Source organism: Malaclemys terrapin, chromosome 3, assembly GCF_027887155.1.
Source record: "Malaclemys terrapin pileata isolate rMalTer1 chromosome 3, rMalTer1.hap1, whole genome shotgun sequence".
Lineage (NCBI taxonomy): Eukaryota > Metazoa > Chordata > Testudines > Emydidae > Malaclemys > Malaclemys terrapin.
Window position 1 is genome coordinate 160,132,690 of NC_071507.1, and position 26,008 is coordinate 160,158,697.

General features: G+C 39.0%; 1 protein-coding gene across 8 annotated transcripts in view; it reads left to right on the forward strand.

The window, feature by feature from the left end:
* The window catches only part of KHDRBS2 (KH RNA binding domain containing, signal transduction associated 2), a 650,326-nt gene that overhangs the window by 584,209 nt on the left and 40,109 nt on the right, over positions 1 to 26,008 (forward strand). For 7 of the 8 annotated variants that reach the window (XR_008444592.1, XR_008444587.1, XR_008444588.1 and 4 more), the window contains 2 exons: positions 9,593 to 9,766; positions 11,699 to 11,750. Coding sequence is in view for 1 of the 8 variants with exons in the window: in XM_054024593.1 (XP_053880568.1) it covers positions 9,593 to 9,690 (98 nt within the window). In the remaining 7 variants the exon portion in view is untranslated. Of the gene's footprint in view, positions 1 to 9,592; positions 10,465 to 11,698; positions 11,751 to 26,008 lie in introns of those variants that run through there. The other variant, XM_054024593.1, reaches the window with a different exon arrangement.

Consider the following 26,008-nt stretch of genomic DNA (forward strand, 5'->3'; position numbering starts at 1 on the left):
GCAGACTGTGTCTTTTGAGGCACAATCCCTACCTGAGCTACCCAACACCAGGCTGTTGTCAGTTACAGAATCTATCTGTTGGGGTTCAGGAAGCTGTGCAGTTCTGTGCAGTAGGTGATGTAGTATCATGTACATAAAACAACAATGGTTGGTGTGGAGCCCATCAGAAGAAAATCTTTGACCCTTGCTGTGTCTGAATGAATCAATGTAATCAAAGTAGAATAGTTTACCAAGATTGCTCAAATATTTCAAGCTACTGGTACATGGAAATATGCAGATTTTTCTGGCATTTCACAGGCATTATTTTTATTTTTGATAGTGAAATCAATAATTTAAATTTGAGGTTCCTTGAAAAATGGCAACATGGTGGGTCAGCTTGTTTTTCTTAATACTCAGAAATATTTGGTTGCTTTAAAATCTATCATATCATAAAGGAGGGTGGATGAGAATTGCTCCATCATACAGAATTGCTCTATAGTACCTTGACCAGAGCAGCTCCACACTCCTCAAAACATAGCTATAACTGTAATGTGAACCTTGGTTGTTAATAACTTCCCTGTATATGGATTTAAAGGATAAACTACAGTACAAATCAAATGAAAACTGTTAGTACTGCAGAGACCCGAGCTGAAAGGAAGAGGCCCCCATCTAATTTGAGAGCAGTGGCTTCTTAGCCAGAAGGAAGGTCATGGAAATGTAGGACATTGAGTATAGAGTTGAGCGTAAACCAGAAGGGAAAGAAAGGCAAAACTTACAGTATGCAACTGGTGAAATAATATGAACTCAGCCTAAGTGAAATGCTGTATGAAGCTTAATGTAGATAGAAGATAACTGATCTACTTTGTGTGCTCTTACCTTTATATGTGACCTGCGCAGTATGCTGTGCTTTTCATACAGAACATACCATGTTTGTTATTTTGCCACTGATCCACATGAAAGAGCACTGCACACTTGCTTGTTGACTAACTGGTGTTTCCACCTTTGGCTAGTTGCCAGTTTCTTGGAGCAGGCACTGAAATTAGATCACTGGTTTGATTCATTTGAGACTGAGCTAGTACCTTTGTACCATTGCTCTGTCATAATTGTGTGTGTGTTTCACATCCTTAGATTGCTGATCACAATCTATTTTACTGACACAAGATCTTATGCCTATTGCCTTCTCAGATGGCAAACACAAAGCTATTGACTTGCTAGCCATTAAATGAGACAGTCACAGTGACCTATGATAAAAAAATCTCATTGCGTTAACTCTGATGCTGAAACACATTTAATGCTCATGTAGGTGTAATATTAAAGTGTATTCAGCATTTAGTACAACACTTGGGCGACATTGCAAGAGGAAATATCGTCTAGTGAAATGAGCTCAGAACTAGGAGTCAGGAATGAGTGAGTCTTAATGCTAAATCTCCTTCTAACTCACTGTTTGATTTACAGCAAGGCATATCACCTCTGTTTCCTATTCCCGATCTGTAAACTGGAGATAATGCATATCTCATGGGGTGTTAGGTGGATTAACTTGATTGAGAGAAAAGGTGCTGCTCTCCCTGCAGTGGGATTTACCTGAGGTGTCTCTGAAGGACAGAAAAAAGAAAGGATTGGAGTAAAGGGAGGGGAGAGAGGAAAAAAACCCTAGAATGAAGTATGGAGGGGAAGGACACATGTTCATATAGAGCAGTGGTGGGCAACCTCTGACCCATGGGCCGCATGTGGCCCATCAGGGTAATCCGCTGGCGGGTCGCGAGACAGTGAGAGAGAGAATGGTGAACAGAGAGAACAGTGAACCGTGGCCACAGGGAGCTGCGAGCGGCCATGCCTGCGGACAGTCAATGTAAACAAACTGTGTCGCGGCCCGACAGCAGATTATCCGACAGGCCCCGTGCGGCCCGTGGGTCACAGGTTGCCCACTTCTGATATAGAGGAACCAAACACTTAGGGTGGTTCTCCCTGATTGTGAAAATAAATACATAAATGGCTGATACACAGGAATCTGTTTTGGTTCCATCTTAGGGATATTACCACACATAGTGCTTTCTAGTGTGAGTAGTCCTGTTGAAAGTAAAAAAGGGTAAAGCTTGGAATTATGGATGAAATTAACAAAGGGAAAAATTAGGCAGCACATTGGGAAACTCTTCCTGATCCTCAGATGTAGGCCCCTGCAAAATAATCTCCCAATGCACAAAACACTGGTAAATTTATTTCATTTTTATTATAATAGCGCACAGAGGCCAACCAGAGAGGAGCTCCATTATGCCATGTGCTGCACAACTATATGGAAAATGATGGTCCTTGCCTCACAGACCTTACAATCTACAACAGAGAACAGTGCTGCACTGGCAAGACTATTGATTAGATGATTTGCCTGTTCTCCCCCTCTAGGTTTCCAGGTCCAGAGTTAAACTGAGAGGTTCATTCCTTTGTTTGTCTCCAAGATGGCTGCTGGTATTGCTGCTGAAGCTCTACTAGTGGCTGAGAATGTCATTTTGAAATGTATGGGCATAATGTGGATCAGTAAGTGTGTGTAATGTCGCCCCCTAGTGTCTGGCTCTTTCCACAGGAAAGAAACTACTAACAGCTAGTGGAGCTCAAGTGGTTTCCAAGGTGAAGGTTTAGGCTTCTACTTCCAGTTCCCTTGTGTGATTTGCATAGAAATGTTGTCTGTAGCATCAGGAATGGCTAAAATCTGACCCTCTAGGTACAACTAGGAAGCCTCTGGTGGCATATACATACAACTCTGAGCCTGCTACTTGGTATTGCTGTCAATAGGGTACAACTAAGATGCGCTCAGCACATTTCATTATTTTGGTCTAGCAAACAAGAAAAACAGGCATCATTCGTTTTAAAGATATACACGCCCTAGTTGAACTCCTTCTCTGTCTTAGGGGAAGGATGACTTCCCCCTCTACGTGGGCTGGTAAAAATCAGCTATATTCCCTTAAGGAGGTAGAAGGCAAGGAACTAACTTTTGATTTCCATGAGAAGATGTGACCTGGGATGGAGCAGGGAGCCATGGGCTGCAAATTAGGACTTTCCTCTTTTCCCAAAATCAGATGTGGATACAGAAAGCAGCAGAGAGTTACTCTAGGAACAATGTTTGCCATTAAAAATAAGCTAGTCATCTGGGGGATGCAATGTCATTTTTATACTCTGTGAACTCTGGCTGAAGGACTGTAGATTTCTCTTCTATATGAGGGTATTGGAGGGAGCCTGAGGTGGGTGAATGTTATTATTTTGTCTTTGTGTTGTGCACCTACTGTGCCTGTTGTTATTTTAGTCATTTTTATTTATATAAATAAATTGCTTCTCCTTTTTTTCATCTAAATCTTACATCTCCCCAAGGCTTCCCTGGAAATGCACTCACACTTCAGCAAAGGGTAATTGAAGCCACAGCACATTTAGAGCAAAATACCATTTTCAAAGGGTATAATGAAACAAACTGTAGAGTCTGTACTTTTAAATTCAGCATATGGGAAACTATTCCCCTTTGGGTGTAAGAGACCTGAGGATTTAGGTTTATATCATATTGTCTGCCACTTCTTCAGCCCTCCAGGTGATAGCTTTCCACAGTAAACTTTGGTTTTGTGTGACCATAAAAACCTTGATAATCCACAAAAGAACATTCTGAACATCTCAGGGGGAGGAAGGGATGGGAAGTGCAACAGAAGTCTAAGTCATTCCTTCTCAAAGAATAGTAGACTATGCAATATACTTTAGTACTGTATTTCTTTTTATATTTCTTTTTTATAAGTAGGCATCTTTTATATCTCACTTTTGTTTCCATACCTTTTGTGTTTCCTTATTCAGAAAATATATTTTCGTTACAAATTCTGTTGCCTACATATTTACTCTAAAGCTATCCAATTATTCACTTACTAACCACAGACATCAATGATGTTTTAAAAATAAAAACATGATCGCTTAGTTAGGACAAGCTAAAGAGTTTTACATATTGTTGCTCCTTCTGGGTACTTTGAAATATAATTTACCTTTGTGATTGCAGTATCTCTGCCATGATTAGATGTTGCAATTAATCATCTGTGAAAATGATAAGTAACCTGACTTTTTATGCAAGACTGGATTCATGTTTCAGAAATGCTTGTGGTCCCTAGCAAAATAAAAGCACAATAATAGTTTTCACATGTGGAATATTTTATGAAATATCATTTTCATATTTTTGGAATTTTAAAAAGATACAAAGTGATCTCCACAATAGGCTCTGCATGCCAAACTTCAAAGACAGATGACTAGAAAGCATTCGTTTCTGAACTTCAGGAATTGTTTTTCCTTTTAAAACAGAAGTTAGGACAATTTATAGTCTAGAAGATATGTAGTAGTTCATTTACATTAGTATTAGATCATGTACATTTCCTAAAGCTGATCTTTTTTTGATACAAGGTGATCTTTAAAACAGGAATAAATTTCCTCATCCAGAGGGCTGTAAGCCGCCCTTGCAGAGCAATGAAGTTGAAAATCTATTAGATTTTTCCACATCTACAGTCTATTATTGCAGGGCCAAAATCATCCCTGGTGAAAGTGGGACTATCCACTTGACTTCAATGGAGTTGCCCTCTTTAGAGAGTTGCATTTGACATTACATGAATAAGCAGTTAATATGTTGACTTGTTAATATTGAAAATATCAAACACTTAACATAAGTAATTATCATTCTTCCCTTTTATAATGTCATCCCATATGTGTTCTTGTTAATAAAGAAACTTTGTATTACACTTTACTTATTACACTTTCCTAATTTTCTATAGCTGATATAGTTTTCAGGCAGAATAAACTTGTAGGTCTTGATTCTGCTCTCATCCACATACAAAGTGGGACAATGTGGGGCCAAATCATGCAAGTATATCTGTTGATTTCAGACACATTTTAAAATCATATGAACTAGACTGTGACTTCCAGCACCAACCCAGGAGTAGTCCCGGGAGGCATTTTGATTCATACACACCCCTTTGAGGCACAATTCCTTCTGTGCTTCCTCCTTTTTCCAGTAGGGTGGTAATTTGCTGCTGGCCTGCCCAACAGTAGAGTTGGTTGAATGTTATTCTGTCAGAAAACGCTCTCGCATCAAAATCAAAACTTTCCACATCAACTTGTCAATTTCAATAAAATTTCATTTTCAAAAGCAAATTGAAGTGAAGCATTCCATAAAATGTTTTGTTTTGACTTTATCAGAATGCAATGTTTCAATTTTGGGTTCTAAATGGCATTTTAGAATTTTATTGTGTTTTATCTTAAAATTGAAACTGGAACAAAGTGTTTCAATTTTATTAGAACAAAGTATTTTGATTCATTTCGCAGGCAGTTTCAAAATTCTATGTTTTTGTTCCAGTTCAAAATGAAAACATATTTCAAAATTGCAGAATTTCCTGCAAAATGGTCCTTCTGATTCCTGCACAGCTCTAATCAGCAGTAAATTGCAATGCCCACAGCTTTGGCCAATTAGTTAGGAGGATGAAGCCAAGATTCTGCCCCTTCCCATTGACTACAGAGTAAGTAGGCGTGCACCATCCCTCTTGTCCTGCACACCCATGCCCAAGGACCAGGTATAACCCATCTAGAGATGTAAAATGGGCCCTTATTTACCTGTGTAGGAGTGGTGGCCAACTCACAATTTAGCAACACAAACACACATATCATATGTATGTTTTTTAATAATAATAAATGGAGATATCCCATCTCCTAGAACTGGAAGGGACCTTGTGAGGTCATTGAGTCCAGCCCCCTGCCTTCACTAGAAGGACCAAGTACTGATTTTGCCTCAGATCCCCAAGTGGCCCCCTCAAGGATTGAACTCACAATCCTGGATTTAGCAGGCCAATGCTCAAACCACTGAGCTATCCCTCCCCCCGATTTCTAAACTTTTGACTAAGCTTTTTGTACCACAGAGTTTCAGTTCAAAATTACTTATTTCTCACACCTTTCTCGCTGTGATTACTGTGCCACGCTATGTTATGCAATGTAAGGAAATGACTAGGAAGTATATTATGGATTCAGCAGACAGAAGGAGGTACTGTTCTGTGAAGAGTAGATCTAATCCTGTATAGGGTTTTATGGATGGTTGAAACACTGACCATATCCGCTGAAAGCACCTATTTGTACCTTGGACTGACCAGATGTGCAAAAAAGATTTTTTTTTAAAAAAGAGCATTTTACAATGTAAATGTTGCTGGCCTGGGAGCAGGCAAAGATACAACTACTTTTCCCAATTATTTGTTTTTTACTGATGCAGGGATTTTTTAAGACATAGGGCAGAATGGAACTCTCCATACATATTAGTTTCACTCGATTCTTTGTCACTTTATCTCCTTCATAAATAAAGTGCATAAATAAACTATCAAAGGAAAGAATGGTGGAGACAGTTTCAGCAAGTATTCTGAAGCCAGTTGAAATATGGAACCATTAGCTCAACTCTCTGACTGTTCTAGAAGGTGCTTTCCCTTCCACTCTAACCAGCCTGGTTTAAAAAAAGAAAAATTGTGACATTTCTAAATGGAGATGAAGATTTTAAAGTTTTACTTTATATTTAATTCAAGAGTATCATTCCATAAATCAAACAGCAGGCTCAATTTCAGGCAACATGGCTATCTTTCTGAAAAATTATTATTAATATCCTCTTGATTTTTTAATTTTCCTTTATAATGTTTGTACGTATCTTCCTTTCTATAGAAAGTTTTAGTCTCATGTTTTGGTGATTTTAAAAAAAAATGAAACAAAATGACTACATATTCTTTAATGCTCCGGGTGGGCTTAAGGCACAAAGAATACATGCACAACAGGGCAACTCATACTTTGGTGAGTCCTGTGGCCAGGCACTGACTTGACATCTCATATCCCGATCTCCCCCTTCTAGAAGTGGAGGAAAGGGGTCAAAAAAGAAATGGTTAGATTCCCCTCACCGCTGCATCTTGGGTCCCACAAAGCTTGAGAATGGAGCCACTGAGCTTATTAGGAATTAAATTAGAATATTGCACAACAGAGTACAATTATGTACATATCGTCCTTGAACAAGTAGGGTTTCCACCCTGATCCAAAACAGCTATGTCGGAGAATAACCCTTCCTGTCAGTTCTTTTTCTGCTTCCACAGCTAACAAATGTATGTTGCTTCACAACTCACCCCCTTCTTGGTGGAGCTTTTTTTAACAAGTTAACAGAATAAAGGAAACACCAGCCCACGTCTTCCCTCCAGGCTTTGCTGGTGCTAGGGTCCCCTTCTGAGGATTGCTCAACACCACACACTAGCTATGTGTGCCTAAAGGGGCCATGCCCACCTCACTTATATCCTGGGAACGTGAGCATCACCTGCCACACTGAGTCTGGAGAACTCGGCAGTGCTCTACATGTCTCCAATTCCACCTAACAGGACAGGTCAACAGAAGAATCAGGGAATCATCCTATTACTTTGTGCACTGTCAGTCTTGACCTGGGAAATCCATTTTAAATGGCTGCCTTCTTAGGGAGACACATTTTGCATAATACTAAATACATGAAAAATAAAGCATGTACATTTGTAAAGATGGAAGTAGTTAAATTTTAAATCTAAGCAGATGAAATAATTTTCAGGTCCCTGTCAAAATTTATGAAATTGAATAGTCCAATTTGTATCATTACATTGCCCGTCTTGTAAGTGGAGAAAGATACTCTCACTTTAGGCTAGGGTAAATTGAGATACCACTCAATTAATTATTTTAAGACAACTATACCAGACTCTTTGCAATTTACCGTTTCCCCCTGCTTTTTATTGTGCGCTCAAAGCTTTTTCTTGATTATGTCAACCCATCTTTTCCTTTGGCTTCCTTTCAGCCACTGTAGACTCTCCTTTCAAACTTCTTTCCAGCCTTTTCTTTCCAGGTGTCCATTTTCTTATGCAAGTTAAAATATGCAAATTTCCCCTCAAAACAAACACAAGAATTCCTAGCACTTATAATAGTACAAATATTAATCTTCACGATGTACATGTAATATCAGCACAATGATCATAAGTAAAAAGTCTACATTGGCCACCCTGTGGTTTCAAGGATACTGCTATATTTCCTTATAGGCCACAACTGTAGTATCTCAGAAGCACAGTGTTGTAAATGTTAAGGTTTTAAAGCTGCTGGAACCCTTTGTCCAGCTTGACAGAAAAGGGGAGTTGCAAGAGTGGCGTGGCCAGCAGATTAGAAGAAAAGGGGTTGTTGCTTCCTTTAAAGCCCCTTCCGCCCCAGAGAGGGAATTTGCTTCAAGGAAGAGGCAGGAAGCAGTTCAGCCAAACTCGGTTGGAGGGAGGACTTTATCCCCTCTGCCACAGGTAACGGGAAGAGCAGGGTGGGTATTTATACCTAAGGCTGTGCCAGCAAAAAGCCCTCTTTTGACCAGCTGTATCGGAAAAAATACAGGAGGCACTGGATGTGGTTTTAAGAAGGCCACAACGTCATCCTTAAATATCTGGGAATACCCGGCAGACAAAATGTTACAGTTCAGGTAATTCCGTCATCATTTCCATATATTCAAGGGTTCTGTCAACCCTCCTCCTTTCCCATTCAGGTCCCAGCCAATCCACTGCTCGTACCTCAACACGTCCCCTGTTTGCAGGCTAAGGGGGAGCTATACTGGAGGAAGGTTGACCAGTCGTGGGAGCCCTGAACCCCCTTTCTCCACTCCTTAAAAGAATGCCATCTTTAAATCATTTGCCAATCCATTTTATCTGGCCACCTTACCCATTCCCTATGGAGTACCTGCACTTGACATTCACCACAAGGAGGCGCCAGCATTTAGCTTGACTGAATTGCTGAATGTGAGATTTGGGATTAGAGCTCCTGGTTTTGAGTCCTAGTTAGTTCTTTAATCATTGGAACACACCTCTTTTCTATCCTCTTGGGCTTTCATTTTCATGTCTGCTGCCTTAGGAGAGCTAACTTTCATACACATCTGATTTATAATAATAGACCAACACAATCCATGTACCAGTCTGCCAGTGTTAAGCATATTAACTTAGTTCTTTCTGAGTACTTCACTGTCATGAAAACAAAACTCATTCAGAAGTTGATGGGAATGCTGCCACCCACAGTAATAGCTAGGATGTAGAACTTCTTCACTTAATGCACTTGCCTCATTTCCGGGTATTGTTCCTTCCATTATTTCATTTCCCTCTTTTTGGTCCAAAATGGAAGTGGAAAATCAAATGTATTTCAATTATGATTCAACTCCTAATCTTATTAACATATCAGTGGCATAAAATATTATTCCCTTTGGTGCTTTAGCTTAGGATGTTAGAAGCTCTGTATAGAATACTTTCTGAGCTGGTACACTAATGCTGTGTTTTTTCCAGAGCTGACTGCATTACCAGTAAACTGGATATTCACGCTCTGCTGAAAGAGAAGAATGAGATATGCTAATCTTTACTGCAAATTCTATAAGCGGACAGTCAAACCTTCTTAAGATTTTAGGACGGACAAAGCAATGGATGATAAAGCCACCCTCAGTTTGTGTTTGTTAAACACACAACCAGGATCCTTGGGATCTTTGACAGTCACTGTCACTGATATCTTTTTGCTCTTTCAGATTTAGTCTTTTACAAAAACTGTTCTCTTCTTCTGTTTTTAGCACAAGAAGAATGGGCCACAACCCGTTCCAGCCTAAAGGCACCACCTCCAAGGTCAGCCCGAGGGGGTTACAGGGAACACCCCTATGGTAGATATTGAAGGTCCTCCTCATCTGTGACCTCAACTCAAAGACAATTAATAGCCTGTGGTCTCCACATAAACAGCAACAAGACAAGTAATAGTCCATTTCTTTTCTATCCTAGGGATTACTGCTCATGATTACCCTGTGTACTACTTGTATTTCCTATAACATTGGAGTGACATTGGCATTAGTATTATTTTATAACACGGACTTAAAAAAAATAACTTTGGCAAGCATTGTCTATAAACCATTTGAAGGATGATGTTCTCTTGGTTGTTATTCATTGTTGTGTGTAACTTAAAAAAAAAGAAAGCATGATGCTGTTACAGATCTTGAGTCTCTCTACATACTAGCTAAGGCTGAGTTTTTGTTTAGGGTTGCTAGAAGACTGTAATATGATTTTTTTTATTTTGAACCAGACAGTAATCAAGATGTAGATAAGATGTTTTAACCTGTCTTTTTTAATATATGTTAGTTAGATTAAGATGTTCGATATTAAGTTTGTAAATTTAATTTTAAATGCTGTTTTAATGGGGTTGAAAACAAGCAGCTACTGTATGTATGTAGCTAACTGAATTTGTTCAGTGTTTTAACCTGTATTTGTTAAAAAAAATCACATAAAGTTCCATGTGTAAGCTTCTCTAAATAGGAAACCATAATTCTGTCAAATATGTTTGCCATAATTTGTCAATAAAGCTGAAACCTTTTGTAACAAACTAAATTTGGAATTACTTGTTTTCTAGCTTTAAATGCCTGCTTTATTTCTTTTTCAAGAGATGCCTAAAATGTTTTATATATAAAAATTACAAAAATGAACCCAAGCTTGTTTTAAGAATTTTGTGTAAGACTTTAAAAGTTGTATTAATAACTTATGGTTGTTAAATAATTTAAAAGTTAACAAACTAAACTGTTACATGAATCATGGTTAGTAAACACTAATGTATAACATGTTAATGGAAAAAATTGCTTTAGAACAATAAATGGATTTTAAACTATCCTCTAAGCTTGATCTTGCTAAACACAAACTCTGATTGACTTGTTTGTATTAGCATGTCTCTCGTGAGAATGTAATGGAGTTTAAAGAGGTAAGATTACCACTTACCACTGTTAGACTGTCTAAATGCTAGTTCTTCAACCTTTGAATTTCCCCGCACATTAAATATCCCATTCAACATGTAAGCATTGCATAGATTCACATACTTGTTTTCACTCAGAGGAGTGCGTTGACTGCATTTGCATAGTATATAACAATCTGTCTTGACAAACAAATCATCAGTGTCACTGCCCAGTTATTGCTATTCAACTTCAAAAACTTTATTTGTAATTTTCAGTGCTAAATATCACCGCCCTTGAAGGCAGTTTAGAGGGCTGATATTTCTTTTGAGACTATCAGACTTGATGGCTGATGATTATTAAGGAAATATGTCGCAGGACTCAAAGGATGACTAAACGTTAAACAGGTAACACTAATAGTAACTCTGTAATTTTGAGTATGCAACAGTAATGTTAAATATTCTCAGTTATTAAGTTACTGATAGTTAAAAAAGTAAACCTACCAAACCATAACAAATAGGTATATAGGCTATTAAAACAACTAATTAACATTAACTAGTGGCAACAAAATTATTTTACAAGATATAACCCTGAAGGTAATAAACAGAACTAAAATTAACAATAATAGTAATGCAACTCTTGCTAACAACAAATATATAACCTAAATTTTGATGAAAAAAAACCTGAAGACTTGATGGTAGGGATTCCAAAACTGTTAATCCTTTAAATACAGTTTTTTTGTTTACAGTGGCTTTTTGTCAATGTGATTGGTTTACTTTTTTGATGAGAACAAAGACAGGCCTATTGCTGTTCGGTTTGTGAACAAAATCTCTTGCAGCTGGAGTTGCATGCTAACTTTTTTGAATAGTTCGTGAAGCATATGTCCTGTCATTTGAATCTGAAATGTTGTTAAAGTGGATTCAGTAGGTTACCTATTGATTACATTGAGTTTGTTCTGTCTCGCTATTTCAGGGACACACAGGCAATGGACAGCTAAGCAGCAGATGAACTGAGAAGTGTTCAGGTAAGCTATGCCATACCTGATCATTTTTAATTGAGTCTCTTTTCCTCTGTGACAATAATTTGATATATTTTTCTGTATTTCTTTTCATTAACATTTTAAAGACTTAACATAAATAATTCTTTCCAACTGTGTTCACTTAAATAAAAGGCTGGTGATGGTATAATTTCAACCAAAGAATTTGCTGTTGTTTTGTGTGATACTTTTCTGTATGATGAGAGAATTATTTGATTGCTGAAAAAATGAGTGGCAGCATATGGGATATCTGCAAAAGTCATTTCCATAACCTAATGTTTTTAAAATAAACATGATACACTTTGTGATTTATTCTTTTAAAGACAGGAGCTCATCTTTATGAAAAACATATGTAAATTTTGGAAGTAAACAAGTCATCTGGTCTGCAATACCTTGTGAAAAGATACGGTCCTGGCTTACAAATTGCTTTTCAAAATATGCACAGTTATCCTCTAGGATAAAGTAGGAAGTGTGCAGAAAGATATGAAGTTTGTTTATTAGTTCTTTTACTTAGGAACTATTTAACTGTCATGCTTTATAATGGCTGATGTTAGTAACTTGAAATGGCATTCATCAATTTCCCTGTTATGCCTGGTTTTCTCTGTTTTTCTGCTCAATATGTTTTTAAAGGCAAATAAGTATTTTTGGTAATATTGTTAGATGGGCTTCACTTTTTTTTTTTTAGTGTTTAGGCTTAAAGAAAAATATCTCTGTGTTGGAGACATCAGATAAATTCTGCATCAGGTCTGATTTTGTCAAACTACCTGGTACTTTCAACCTCATCACACACAAAATACAGAAAAATAGGTGCCCATCAAACAGCTTTGAACATAATATGTGTAATAGTGGTGAACTTTTGTCTAAACTGGTTTGTAAAATGGTTCTGCACTTAGGACTAAGTCCTTCTCACTTTAACCCACATGAGTTGTCTCATTGATTTCAATATATTTAGTTTTCAGAGTAGCAGCCGTGTTAGTTTGTATCCGCAAAAAGAACAGGAGAACTTGTGGCACCTTAGAGACTAACAAATTTATTAGAGCATCTAATGCTCTCATATATTCAGTGTATTCAATATTTATGCAAGTAAATCAATCAAGATTTGGCCTTTTTTTACCAGATTATACATCACATGGGTTGTTTTCTATAATAATAAATAAAGTGTCTCATTCTTATATACATTTATTTACCTTTAGAAGTTGGCATGAAATACAGTTACATCCATTTAAGGCCTCTTTATGGTGTCAGAGTGGTGTAACACAACCTTAGGGCCTGTCTATACACAAAAGTTGTATTGCTGTAATTATCTGTTATAGTTAAAGTAATACAAACCCCTTGGTGTGTAGGGAGATATACTGGTATAAAGGTGCTTATACCAGTTTAGCTTATTCTCTTACCAGAAGGGGAATTAGCTATATTGGTATACAGCATCTTTATACTGGTACAACTGCATGTATACTGTGCATGTACCACATAACTTTTATGGTAAAGAAATCAAACTCCTCACCAAAATAATTATACTGCTACAAAAACTGTGTGTAGATCAGGCCTTAATGACTGTGTATAAATTGTGTATAGATTCAGGCCCAAATAGTGTAAATTAAATTTCTCAGCAATGAGTCAGATCCTTATATGGGGCATATTGGAGGAGCTCCTTTGAGTATGTGGCCCAATACATACTCATAGTGTCATCTAAGACTGCTGTCTCGGGGACCAATTTTGCAATCATTATTTGTGTTGAGTAAAAGAGTTGCAGAATCGAGCCCTTAGGACAATACTCTGTTGTAAAATATTCTACTTGCTTAAAAAAAATCACTGTATTACTTGGAAGGAAATAGCATAAGTCAGTGTGCGTAAATATTTATGCAAATAGTTGTTTATTTCTTTAAAAGAAAATATGAAAAAGTACCTGGAGATCAAAAGGTTTACATACCATTCTTACTCATCGTTATCACAGACTGTTTCTTCTCACATTCCTAATGTGTTTTACAGCCAGCAAACTTTATCTTTTTAATACGGAATCCATCCAATAACTAATTTATGAAACCACTACATGGGGCTATGTTCAGTCTAATTGTAATCCATCTTGAAAGCTTATGTGACAAGCTACTCTGTATTCCATATTAAACATCCAGTGTACATTAGGGTCAGCCATGATTCTACAGCTCTGAAATCAACAGCCATCATCACAAAATATGTAGATGCTTTGCTGTTCAATTTTATCGATTGCAAAGTGCTTGTCAGCAAACAGGCAAGTTTTAGTTAGCAGGATTCAAACCCTGATTAATTTTCTTCATAATATCAAAAAAGCTAGTTTTGCTAATCTAAGCTAAGCTTGTTTAATACACAGGAAGACAAGCAAGAGCTGAAAATTGGAATTTCCATTAAAATCATTAAAAGGCTATTTGTCAAAGCTGACTTATTGTGCAAAATTGTTTCATCTTTAAAAGACATTACTGCATTTTTATTCTGACTAGTTAAAAGAAAAATGTCTTGTCACTCTAGACTGTTATTTTACAAATTATGCAAAAATATTCCCAAAATGAAATAAAGTTGAATATTGTTTTTTTATGGCTTTCTCTTTTAATGTAGAGTTGGTTTCTTTGTAAAAAATGCTCTTCTTTCATGATTTGCAATAGCCAGTACATGTTCTCCTGGTTAAAAACCTTTGTTGCATTGATTACGGATAGGGTGACTAGACAGCAAGTGTGAAAAATTGGGACAGACGGTGGGAGGTAATAGGAGCCTATATAAGAAAAATCCCCAAATATCGGGACTGTCTGGTCACCCTAATTAGGGACTCCTTGGGTAGACTATCGTAATGTAAACATAAGCAAGATGTATTTCAAATATTAATTGCTTTGAACAGATTCAGTGGGATTGGTGTAAAACTGTGATTACTGGAAGTGTTACACACAGAATTTTAAAGACTACAATGGGAGAAGAATCACTGCTACTGGTGCAGTTTGCACACCTTATGCATTCAGAAGCAGATGACCTTGAGGAGTGAATTATTCCAAAGGTGGGAGGCAGCTTTAAAAATCAGTCCAGGGCACTGTCTGATCACTGCCAGCAAAAGCTCTCTGGGATGAATCAGAGTATCTTCTGGCTTGCCAAGGCAGGACCTACCCACTTTCAGGGTTGCACCACCATCTACAGGTTTCTGGCAGAGTGAAGGTTGCAGGAAGGTTGCACTCCTGTGCCCTCCTTTTTGGACTTTCTGTGGCCCGGCATTCAAGATCCTGGGTTCTGCAGACTTGTGCTGTTGGAGCTGAAGGGATAAATTGGGCCATGTCCCTAGAATAGCAACAGTTTTAACGTGAAAAATCAGCAAGGCTCATGTAATAATAGCTTTTCCATCAGAGGTCATCTTGCATCATTATATTCTGAAATAGAATGAGAAAATTTTAGATCTTCATATTAATATATTCAGAAATTCAGGAAATATGGTATATAGGGCCTGAACCTTCAAGAAGCTCAGTGCCTCCTGCTAGTTTCTGAGGGCTCCCAGGCTTCACTGAAAACAATATTACAGTATATCCATAATGCTATCAGCAGGTCTTTCATTTACACTATCAGATATTTCTCAATTTCATTCCATAATGTGGGGACAATTACCCCTATATACTTGAATATAAGCTAATACAGCAATGTTGAAACTAGCAAAAATGAGTGATTTGCATATAAAATGAACTCCTCATACCAAGTCCACCCACAGATCTTGCCCAAACCACTTCACCTTATCTCTTGAGTACAAATACCCCGCCTCCCCCTCACCCCCCAAAAAAACCAATGCAGTGTGTGTCCTGGCAATGGGACAAGTTTGTATCCATCAAGTTGAAGGTGATAGGACCAGGGGTCAACACAGTGGGTTCATGCCCCATGTGAGACAAAGCACTGTGCTCCATAGCATCTGAAGTAGGATTGGACTTGTGAATTTGCTACTGTGCAAATTTTCTATCTGCAGAGGAGCCATGTCAGAGTCATGGTGACTGTTGCAGCCTTGAAACTGCAGTAGCTACTACATAGTGACTTGGCAACATGGGCCGAAAGATTCCTTCCCTTCCAAAAGCCATCCAGCAACCCAAAGCCCAGCCAGCCAGTACCTAGGCTGGGCACGGGGCTGAGGATCTGGGATTTAATACAGCAACTTAGTTACCGTAACTGAAGATCAAGACTAGTACACTTTTATGGCTCTATCCAATAAGAAGACTTGCTATTTTATCATAAGCACATTAACTAACTTTCAGAATTATAGTCCAAATAAATGTTAAGGTTAAGAACAATTAAAGAAGTGTTTTGTTTTATTCAGTGAAAAAAAAAATTTGGGCCATGTGAGCGAAGTTTGCTTCTAGGGATCAATGATGTACAATAATAGAATTGTTTTCTTTTGCATGTTGTCTTGCTAATAGACAGTATTCAAAAGGCTTGGAAGAGCTAACTAATACAATTGCAAAGTTAAAAAATAAAGGCAGGGTAAGAGACTGAAATTTAGAGGTAAAAGCACGGGAGAGAAAACATTTTGTTGAGACCTGAAAAGGGAATGTAAAATGTAAAAGGGATGGAAAATGTTATGCTTATAAAAAGCACATGGAATCTTTTCAGGGGGAAACGCAATACGCCGCGTTTATTGAAAATATAACAGTTAGCATATGCATTCAATCACATACACACACACACAGGTCCTGCAGATTACCTTATAGTTACCAGTCTGTCGTAGCTCGAGTCAATCTAATGGCCAGTTAGATTGGGCACGGGTGAGGAGCTGGGTTCTGTTGGTTGCGATCTGATGCTCCAAGGCTTTGCAGGACTGAACCCAGAGTTCTATGGCAAAACACCTTGTAATACTGGTAAATTTCCACTTTAGTGTATGGATTTTGCAATGTTATTCTGTAATCGTTAGTCCTTAAATGGTGTTAATCTTGGGGTTTTCCGCTATCTCTTATTTGTTGTCTCACCTTCAGGGGTGTTTGCCTCACCACTTAGGTTGTCAATGCTGCTAACTCACTTAGCATCAGATACAATGGATGTTTTCTGATTGTTTCCTGCTGTCTTTTCAAGTCTCTCACTTCTTGACTATTTGGACATTTGTGATGGCTTTCACACTCATCCTTAACCATGCACACATTCTTTACTCACACCAAACAATTTTACAGAGAATTGCGGACAGGATTACATTTTAGAAAGGGTTATATGGTTACTAAAGGGATTACAAAAGAACCTTACACAACTTGGTTTGCAATGCAGACAAGAAACAGGGCCTTATAGCAAATACTGTAATGAAAACTTATCCTAAAACAAAAGGTGACCATAATCAGCCATAAGGACTGTTCTGGTCAGTTCCTGCCTTAACATCAGTTCAGACACAGGCAGCCTGTCTGATGCGTTTTTACCAATGGCCCCTTGGGCCATTCCTTGCTGCTATTCAGAAAGGGTGGCTGGCAGGATATGGTCAAATCATACATCAATACATTTAATACATGCTACATTATTATATCCTTTATTCTAAATTATCCAAAATACAAACATAAAATCCTACTACTACAGAATCAATAGGGCACAGAAGTTCTGGAAGGTATTTCCATCTGGATTTTGCTGCAGAGGAAAAAATGTATGTATCAGTAAAGTCACAATTATGTGAAATATAAACACGGATTCCAGGGCTAGGCTTTTTGTGCAATGCACTGCCTGCCAGCATCACTACTGTTCTGGAAAAATCCCATAAAAAGTGTAAGAAGGATAAAGGCATCAGAGTTCTATAGAAGTTTAACCACCCTATAGAGTTTAATAGATAATTATATTCTTTCTAGAGTACTTTTAAACCATTCCATGGAATGGAACAGAGAATTATATCCCTTCTCTGTTATTCAATAATTCTATAAAAGGGTAGTAAGGTCTATAAGACTTTTTCATACATATCACCTGATTTCTTTAAAGAGGATGTAGAGATACAATTGTGGATTCCAGATAGGAATAGGTTGAAATGATTTGGACAAATTCTGAGATAGGGTTTGGTAAATTCATCTTATGGTGGGTAATAAGATGGTGGGTGGCAGGTCAGTAATTTTTAGTAGTATCTTTTTCATGATATCAAAACATAAATCTGGAGTTTCTTGATGTACAAATATTTGTTTTTGGGAGAGGGCACAATGTTTGTTAATTTGTTGTAGTGCCCAGTGCCATAGCAACTAGGTACACTTACTACAAAAATTAGAAACATATAAATTACATATACCATAAAAGCTGTCATAAAAACAAAGATCCACATTACCAAAACTGTCACCAGCAACATTAGACAAAGTACATATCAGCCCCCTGTAACAAGCCAAACCAAAATAAAACCAGAAGACAATCGCCTGAATGCTAAATAGAAAGATGAGATTGACATTGTGTTCTGAAGTTTGCTCTGCTCATTGAAAATCCGAGAATGCCCTGCAATTTGCCATAGGAAATTAGAAACTAAGAACTGTGAGCAAGAGCATCCCAGCCAATCTTAATAGTTTGGGCTATGGATTTAGAAAAGTTGCTCAGGTAACTATCTCAGACCAGTTAGGGCTTTACAGATAAGCAGCAAAACTACCATTCACTGATTTATTATTTCATTTCATTCTTAGAACCACTGTTGTTGTTATTAATTATGGACCTGATCCAAAGCCTCTTGAAATCAATGGAAGTCTTTCCATTTTCTTCTATAGGTTGATCTGGCCCTGTATGTTAAATGCCAATGTTTTGCTTGGCACCACAAAAGAAATTAAACAAGTCAGGGTTCCTGTCCAGAAGAAATTACAGTAATGATTAGAAGTACTTTGCATAGTTTGGTTTTGAATGTATTTATATTTTGTAATGATGACCTACTCTGTAGAGTAACTGGTTGCTCAAGGCAGGAATGAATAGATGAACTGAGGAAATCCATAGTGATATAGTTACAATTTTATTAATTTTTCTAAACCCTAGATGATCCCTATCTGCCTAACTGATTTACTATAATTTTATTAAAAGTTTTCAAAGCAAGGAAATATGTGTCTTGTATTACCCTAAATCTATTAAAAACATCTATGTGGTAGAACAAAGGGCACTTTCTGAAATATAAAGAGACTATGTGAATTTTAAATTGAGAAGCAATAATTATTTTAACCTCCACTTAGAACATATCACTATTTAAAGGACCATTTTGATTATATAAATATTAGTAAATGGGTATACTCAGTACTTTCCAAAAAGCATGACTGCTTCCTTTTCTAGAATGACTGAATCACCTTTCGAATATAAATTTGATTGTATCAAAGAAAATCAACATTCTTAAGATTCAATAAGCATGAAAGCAATTTCAGGCTTTCATATTTCACTCTGTAAATCAGAACTCACGTTTATAGAACAAAGGTTAATTTCAGACTCAAGCTATCTTCGGATGAGGCAGGTATTCATGTGTTAACAGGAAAAAATGGAGGTAAAGGCTCTGCGAAAGGTGATTGAACAAACGAAGTCTTGTTTATTCATGAAGTGTTTGCCAAGACGCTGTATAGGCACTGTCAGAATGTTTTGATTTCCTTTAGAAATATTTAAATTTACAATGCTGCACATAAAATCTCCAAAGTGTTTTAACATCTTGATGAGAGCAAATTTTATTTTAAAATTAGTGCTATAATTATTATTCTATTACCATTATACAGTTCTCCTACCTTAATCAAAGTACATTGTTATTATTAAGGACAAATAATGGAGACAACCTACAAGAATGAGTTTACTTGACTGTACCATATCTGGCATGCTGTTCTGAATGTGTTAGCTGATGATAGATGGCTTATTTACTGGAGAACAGTGGCTACATTTGTTACTCTGCTTTACATTTTGGGGATTTCACATTGTGTCTCAACAGCAATCAGAGACTCTGAAAGCAAAACAGCTGAGCTGTGCATTTTGGTTTTCTTAGTATTCTGGGATTTTCCCTTTATTTCTGCAGAGTAAACAGGCCAAAATGTAAAGACAAAACAGTTTGTATCAGAGTTCACTGGATTCACTTACTATTTTGTATTGAATGCCCAACCAGTAATTCATTATATTTCTCCTAACAATTTTGTACTGCCACCAGTCAAATCCAGTTGAAAGGTCTGTCACATGCAGACCTATCTCTGTTGTGCTTTCCAAAGGAACATATTCCTTTGTATACCTACAGCAGCTACAAAAGATAATCAAAAATATTCTCATTCAAATGAAGTGCTGATAAAATATAGACCTAGACAGAGTATGGTAATAGTGTTTTAGATGGATAGCTTATTGCTTATTCTGTATGGCATTTTGAACATTACACATCTTTTTTATGTCTGTGTTAGAGTGCATGATGTAAAGCTAGAAACAAGCGAGAAGAATGCTCCCTCACAGGGTTTCTCAAACTGGGAGTCCTGACCCAAAAGGGGTCACCAGGCTGTAACAGTGGGATCACAGTATTGCCATCCTTACTTCTGCGCTGCCTAGGGTGACCAGACAGCAAGTGTGAAAAATCAGGACAGGGGGTGGGGGGTAATAGGTGCCTATGTAAGACAAAGCCCCAAATATCGGGACTGTCCCTATAAAGTCAGGACATCTGGTCACCCTAGCACTGACTTCAGAGCTGGGCAGCTGGAGAGCAGCAGCTGCTGGCCAGGCACCCAACTCTGAAGGTAGCGCCGCCACTGCCCCCAGCAGCAGCCAGAAGTAAGGGTGGCATGGTATGTGGGGGGGGGTCATCACTTTTTGGGGGGGGTCATCACAGCCTGAAATATTTTCAAGGGGGGGCCCATCAAAAAAAAGTTTGAGAACCCCTGCTCTATCAGCTTGGATTCCATTTAGTAAAAGTTACCCTGTTGATGGAGGGTCAAATGCTGACATCTTTATTCAGTCACTGACTTCAGTGAAAGTTTTGCCTGAGTGACAAAGGAGTAAGGAGTTCAGAATTTAGCCCAAAATATTATTTTGGACTAGATTGTGGCATTTTCACCTCAGCCCTGTGTCATGGGCAGTATGGAGCAGCACTGCCCAGGAGGGGTACTGGGGGAGCTTGCATTCTTGCCTGGAGTTGCACATGGGAAGTGTGCACTCAGAGCCATCCATTAAGATGAGGCAGGTTACTCCCCTAGTGTGCCAACTCCAATCCACAGTTCAGTGTGTGTGTGGAGAGGGATGACAACTATGACTGCAGCTTGCCCCAATCATCCCTGTTGTCTTTCAGGTGTTTTTAGTCTCTGGCTGGGAAGCAATTCTTGTGCTCCCCAATCAAAGTCTGCTCTTGTGGGTAGTCCCTGAGAGTCCATGCAAGTAGATGAGTTGTCTTACATTCCTAGATTCCCAAGGTCAGAAAGGATCATCAAGTCAGATCTTCTGAATAGCACAAGACATAGAAGTTCCCCGGAGTAAGTATGTCTTACGTTCCCTGTCCCCAACTTTCCTCAGTTTTGCAACAGCCATCAGATTTGTACCCCAGATAAGTTATGCTGTTGTCCAGAAAAGGGAAATGACACAATACTGTCTTATGTGATGCTTTTTCTTCTTACCTTGTAAAAAGCACATTCAGATACACAAGAAATATTAAATATGGGTGATATTTACCCACGTGTGTAAGGCCTACCTGAAGGGTAATGGCCCCAAAACCCTGCCTATGGGGTGCAGATGGGCAGACGCCACTATTCTACCTGTAACAGAAGCTATGGAGGGGATGTACAGCAGCCCTGATCCCCAGCATGGCCATTCTGTCCCCTCCCCAAACCCTATGTTTTCAGCATTGTCCAAGAACAGGTGAATTTTACTTTTTTATAAGAGTAACATTGGGATTATTTAAAACTATATAAGGATTTCATTTACTGGTATAGAATTTGGGCTAATAAGATGGGACAGCATTTCTTCAGACATTTCTCTTTAGTTAATAAAGTCACTGTCCAAATTATATTGGGACAAATAGATGAATCCAGATGTGGACGTCATCATTGCACACAACACAGGGAGCAATATTTCTGAACGCACCTGCTGGTTTGTGTCATGAAAGAGGTGAAGTGCTAGATTAAGAAAGCTTCTAAAAGATGTGTACATAAGGGAGTTTGTCAGCACTTGGAATGTGAGCAAGAGTGGTACAATAACAACAATAATACAGCAACATTTAGTTCTTACAAAGCTCTTTTCATCCATAGATCTCAAAGTCTTTTTCAAAGGAGGTAAGTATTAGAATCCTCATCTTAGAGATGGGGAATCTTAGATGGCTACACTGGCACCGTACAGCGCTGCAGCTTGCTGCGCTCAGAGGTGTAAAAACGCCCCCCACCCCCGAGTGCAGTGAGTGAATCGCTGTAAAGCCCCAGTGTAATCAGGGCCTGCAGCGCTGCACGCTCACTTGCCGCGCTGCAAGCTATTCCCCTTGGAGAGGTGGAGTACATACAGCGCTGCGAGAGAGCTCTCACAGCGCTGGCGGCGCAACTACACTTGTGCTTCACAGCGGCAGCGCTGTGAATTCTCAAGTATAGCAAAGGCCTTAGGAGCATAAAAATTAAATGACTTACCCAAGCCCACTGACCAGGTCAATTGCATGTAATGGAATGTAATTAGCTGCATTGCAGCAAGTGCGGGTCAGGCTGAGAAGCTGTTTTAGAAAATGAAACACTGAATGAACTTTGAAGTGCCATTGACTGTGGCAGCTAAGGCCTGTTCTACAAAGGGAGGTGTGCTGTACCCACCCGGACCCCAGAGACTTCAGTGGAGTTGCACATATGCACAGGGATATGTCTGGGCAGAGCAGCTTGCAGCACTGGGGCTTAAATGTACACTTTGAACTCTTACACATGAATATAATTATATCAAAAAGTTTTTTTACTGATATTTTTTCTATTCTATTTTAATTAGGCTTTTATACTGCTGATCTCCTGGTATGTGTCTGCTGCTTTATGACCCTAGAAGGCAAGAAATGGGAGTGCCACACCATTGGAAAGGACAGGTGTCTCCTGCTTTCCCAACAGTACCTAGCACTTATTTCCCAATGGGTTCTGACCCTGGAAAGTCTCAAAATATGAGACATTTTAGATCTAGCAATGTTATTTTTAGGGGTACTTTTAAATGTATTAGTTATTTTTCATTTCCTTCAGAGACCTGTAAAGTTGAATTTATGGTAACTGAGGCACCTTGCTTTACAACAGATAATTTTTACAAAAAATAGTCCCAATACCTTTAAAATGAGTAAAGTAGTTTTATGTAGTGTAGTGCCTGCATAAAGATTTCATGAGCAATTGTTTGAGGTGACCCACTGCTGGCTTGGCCCATTTTGAATATAGCTCCCATCCAAAACTCTTGCAGACAAATTTATACTGCCATGCTCTATCATATGTTCTCTTCTCTCACTCTTGCTGTAAATAAATTATTGGCGGGGCTGGTCACACTGCCTGTTATTCAGGATGTCTGATACTTTGTGGACCTTTTAACCATTTGGGCTGAAATTTTCCATGCCAAGTGTCTGCCTCAGACTGATATTTTGGGGCGGGGGGGGGGGGGGGGGAATTTCAGCCAAGTGGTTTCTTTGTTTCTGAGAACAAGGATGGGGAGGGAGGGGGAGTTTAATTCCATCCCACTGAGCATGCTCAAGCCTCTCACAGCTCCTAGTGCGGACTAGATTGTACACGTGCTGTCCCTACAGAGTAACAGAGCATGCTCCAACCCAGGACTGCAGGGGCTCAGAGTTAGTTTCCCTAAAGTTGCTGCTCCAGGCTGATGGGGGGAAGTGGGGAGCAGGATGGGCATGGCATTGGAACTGAGAGCAGGGAGCCTGTGTCTCCTGTGCTGTCAATGATCACCTCCACCCCCACTTTCACCCAGGCAGCATGGAAGAAGAAGCCATCTAATTTGAATGCAGAGGAGACAAAAAACAGACTGGGGGAAGGAAAGGAGCAGACTGAGACAAGGAATCGAGTGAGACTGGGACTTGAATGAGGGGGGTGAAACTGCGACTGGGAGTTGGAGGGAGGAAACTGGGACTGGTTTGGCAAGGAGACTGAGACAGGGAGCCATAGGGGGACACTGGGCTCGGATAAGGAGCTGGTGGGGGCTGCCTGAACAAAGAGACTGAGACTAGGAAATAGTGGAAGGAAGGTGGGTAAAAGAGACAGACATGACAAGGAGCCTGGGTGCAGGGGGAGAAATGGGACTGTCTGGGCAAAGAGATTGAGACAAAGACCCAGTAAGCAGGAGGGAGAGGCAAAACACATGAGGAGCCAGACATGTGACCTGGGACTGGCTGGGCAATGAGACTGGAGTTAAAGAGTTAGGGAAAAGCGGGGACTGAAACTGGCTGAGCAAGGAGGATGGAGCTGGGATGAGAAGCCTGAGGAGTGGAGACTGGGACTGGGTCAGCAAGGAGAATGGGACTGGCAAAAAGGACCCACGGGTGAGAAGACATAAGACTGGGCCCAAGACACTTTGGAAGGGATGGGACAGAAAGGGTCAAGCTCGAGGAAAACAGGTGGAGTCTGTGCCCACTAGAGAATACTCTCCTCTAGATCATGGAATGGAACCCAAGATTCTTGAGACTCACCATTCTTCTGCTGTCAGCAAATATCTATGAAGCCAGTCTGATAATGACTGGTGAACATAGAGCTGACAACCTACTACTGTTATCAGTTACTCCATTAACTCAAGTGGCAGAGGTCTGTGCTATAGATCTAAAGGTTCCAACCCTGCTGACGACCCATGCAGGTGTCAACATTATACCAAGTGAAAGACTCTGTTTTTTCAGTTGGATTTTTTAAAAATCTAGAAAATTATACACCCCAAAACTGTTTAAAAGCACATTATTAAGGTTGCAAAGTCAAGCACTCAAAAGTTAGTGGCAGAAGTTGGAATCTTCAGAAATTGTAGATGTTAAAATCAAAGTATCCACTGATTGCGACCTGCAATTCTTCAAAGACTTATAATGCTCAAATTTGGGCAGTTTTCCAGGGGATGAAAGCAGATGTAGTGAAGGAGGTAAGGGGTTGCAGGAAGAGAAAGGACTGTCCCCAGTTAAGGCAGTTGACAGCTGCCCTGACAAATTGGAGTTTATTCTTGCTTCTGCCACCGAGTTCTAACCCAGTCACTTAAATCAGACTTTTCATTGGCGGTCACTAATAGTATGTTTCTCATTTTCTGGATGCCTAACATGAGATCCCAATGTGCAGAAGTGCTGAGCATTCACAATGGCAACTGAAGTCAGCAGGAGCTGTATAAAGTGCTATACATATTATACAGAGTGCTCTATAATGCTAAATAGTCTGAAAAACAGTTGTCTCAAATTGAGTACCCAAAATTAGTGCATATTTTGACCTCAATTTCTCTGTGCCTCAGCTCCTCATCTGCAAAACGGGGCTACCACCACCCCCTCACCTCTGAGGGGTTTCATAAAGATAAATGAATTAATGTTTGTGAAGCACTCAGATCCTCTCGTGAGTGAGCTTCATAGAAAACCCCATGAGGACAATAATAATTATGTCTTCAGAGTGGGGTTTGAATAGTATGCAGTAAATAAAGCCTACTGCCACACATTGAACAATAAGAATAAAACAAAACATTGAATAGCTGCTGAGTAACCGAGACCTGCTCATCCTGTGCATTGAATGAGGCAAGGCTCCTGTGGAAAAAATAGTCTGGGATCACGTAATTAAAGAAATTATAGGTTAAAAAATTAAGGTTGTATGGGCAACCTTAATTGTGGCATATCCTAACTTGTGAGTGCTTGACTTTGCAAGCTTCATAATGTTCTTGTAACTTAGTTTTGTGTGTGTGATATTTATATTTAGTTTGCCTAACACAATCCATTATAAAAGTTTTCCAACCATTTTTTAAGCAAATCTTTAACACCTCTCTGGTTTGCAGCAGAAACTTTCAGTTTTTCAGGGTGATGTCCCTGGTGTCACAGATGTGCCCTTCACATTTTTCATGAAACTCTATTTAGGTTTGGGCAAATTATGAGCTGTCAAAACTCACCATTACCATTAGTAGCTCACTGCTAAAATGCCTCAATATGTCATCAATACTGTCTAGACATCTACTTCTCTTCTGCTTCCCTCTTTGCCACCCTCCCCCACCTCTGAATACCACACACATCAATAAAAATGCCATTTGATCTATGGAAAGGAGCACTAGGTTAGGATCCAGGAGACCATGAGTTCGCATCTCACTACTTGTACTGACGGGTATAAATAAGAGTGAGCCCTTCACATCCCTTACTATTGTTAAAGGCATCACATCATACTGAGAGGTTAGAC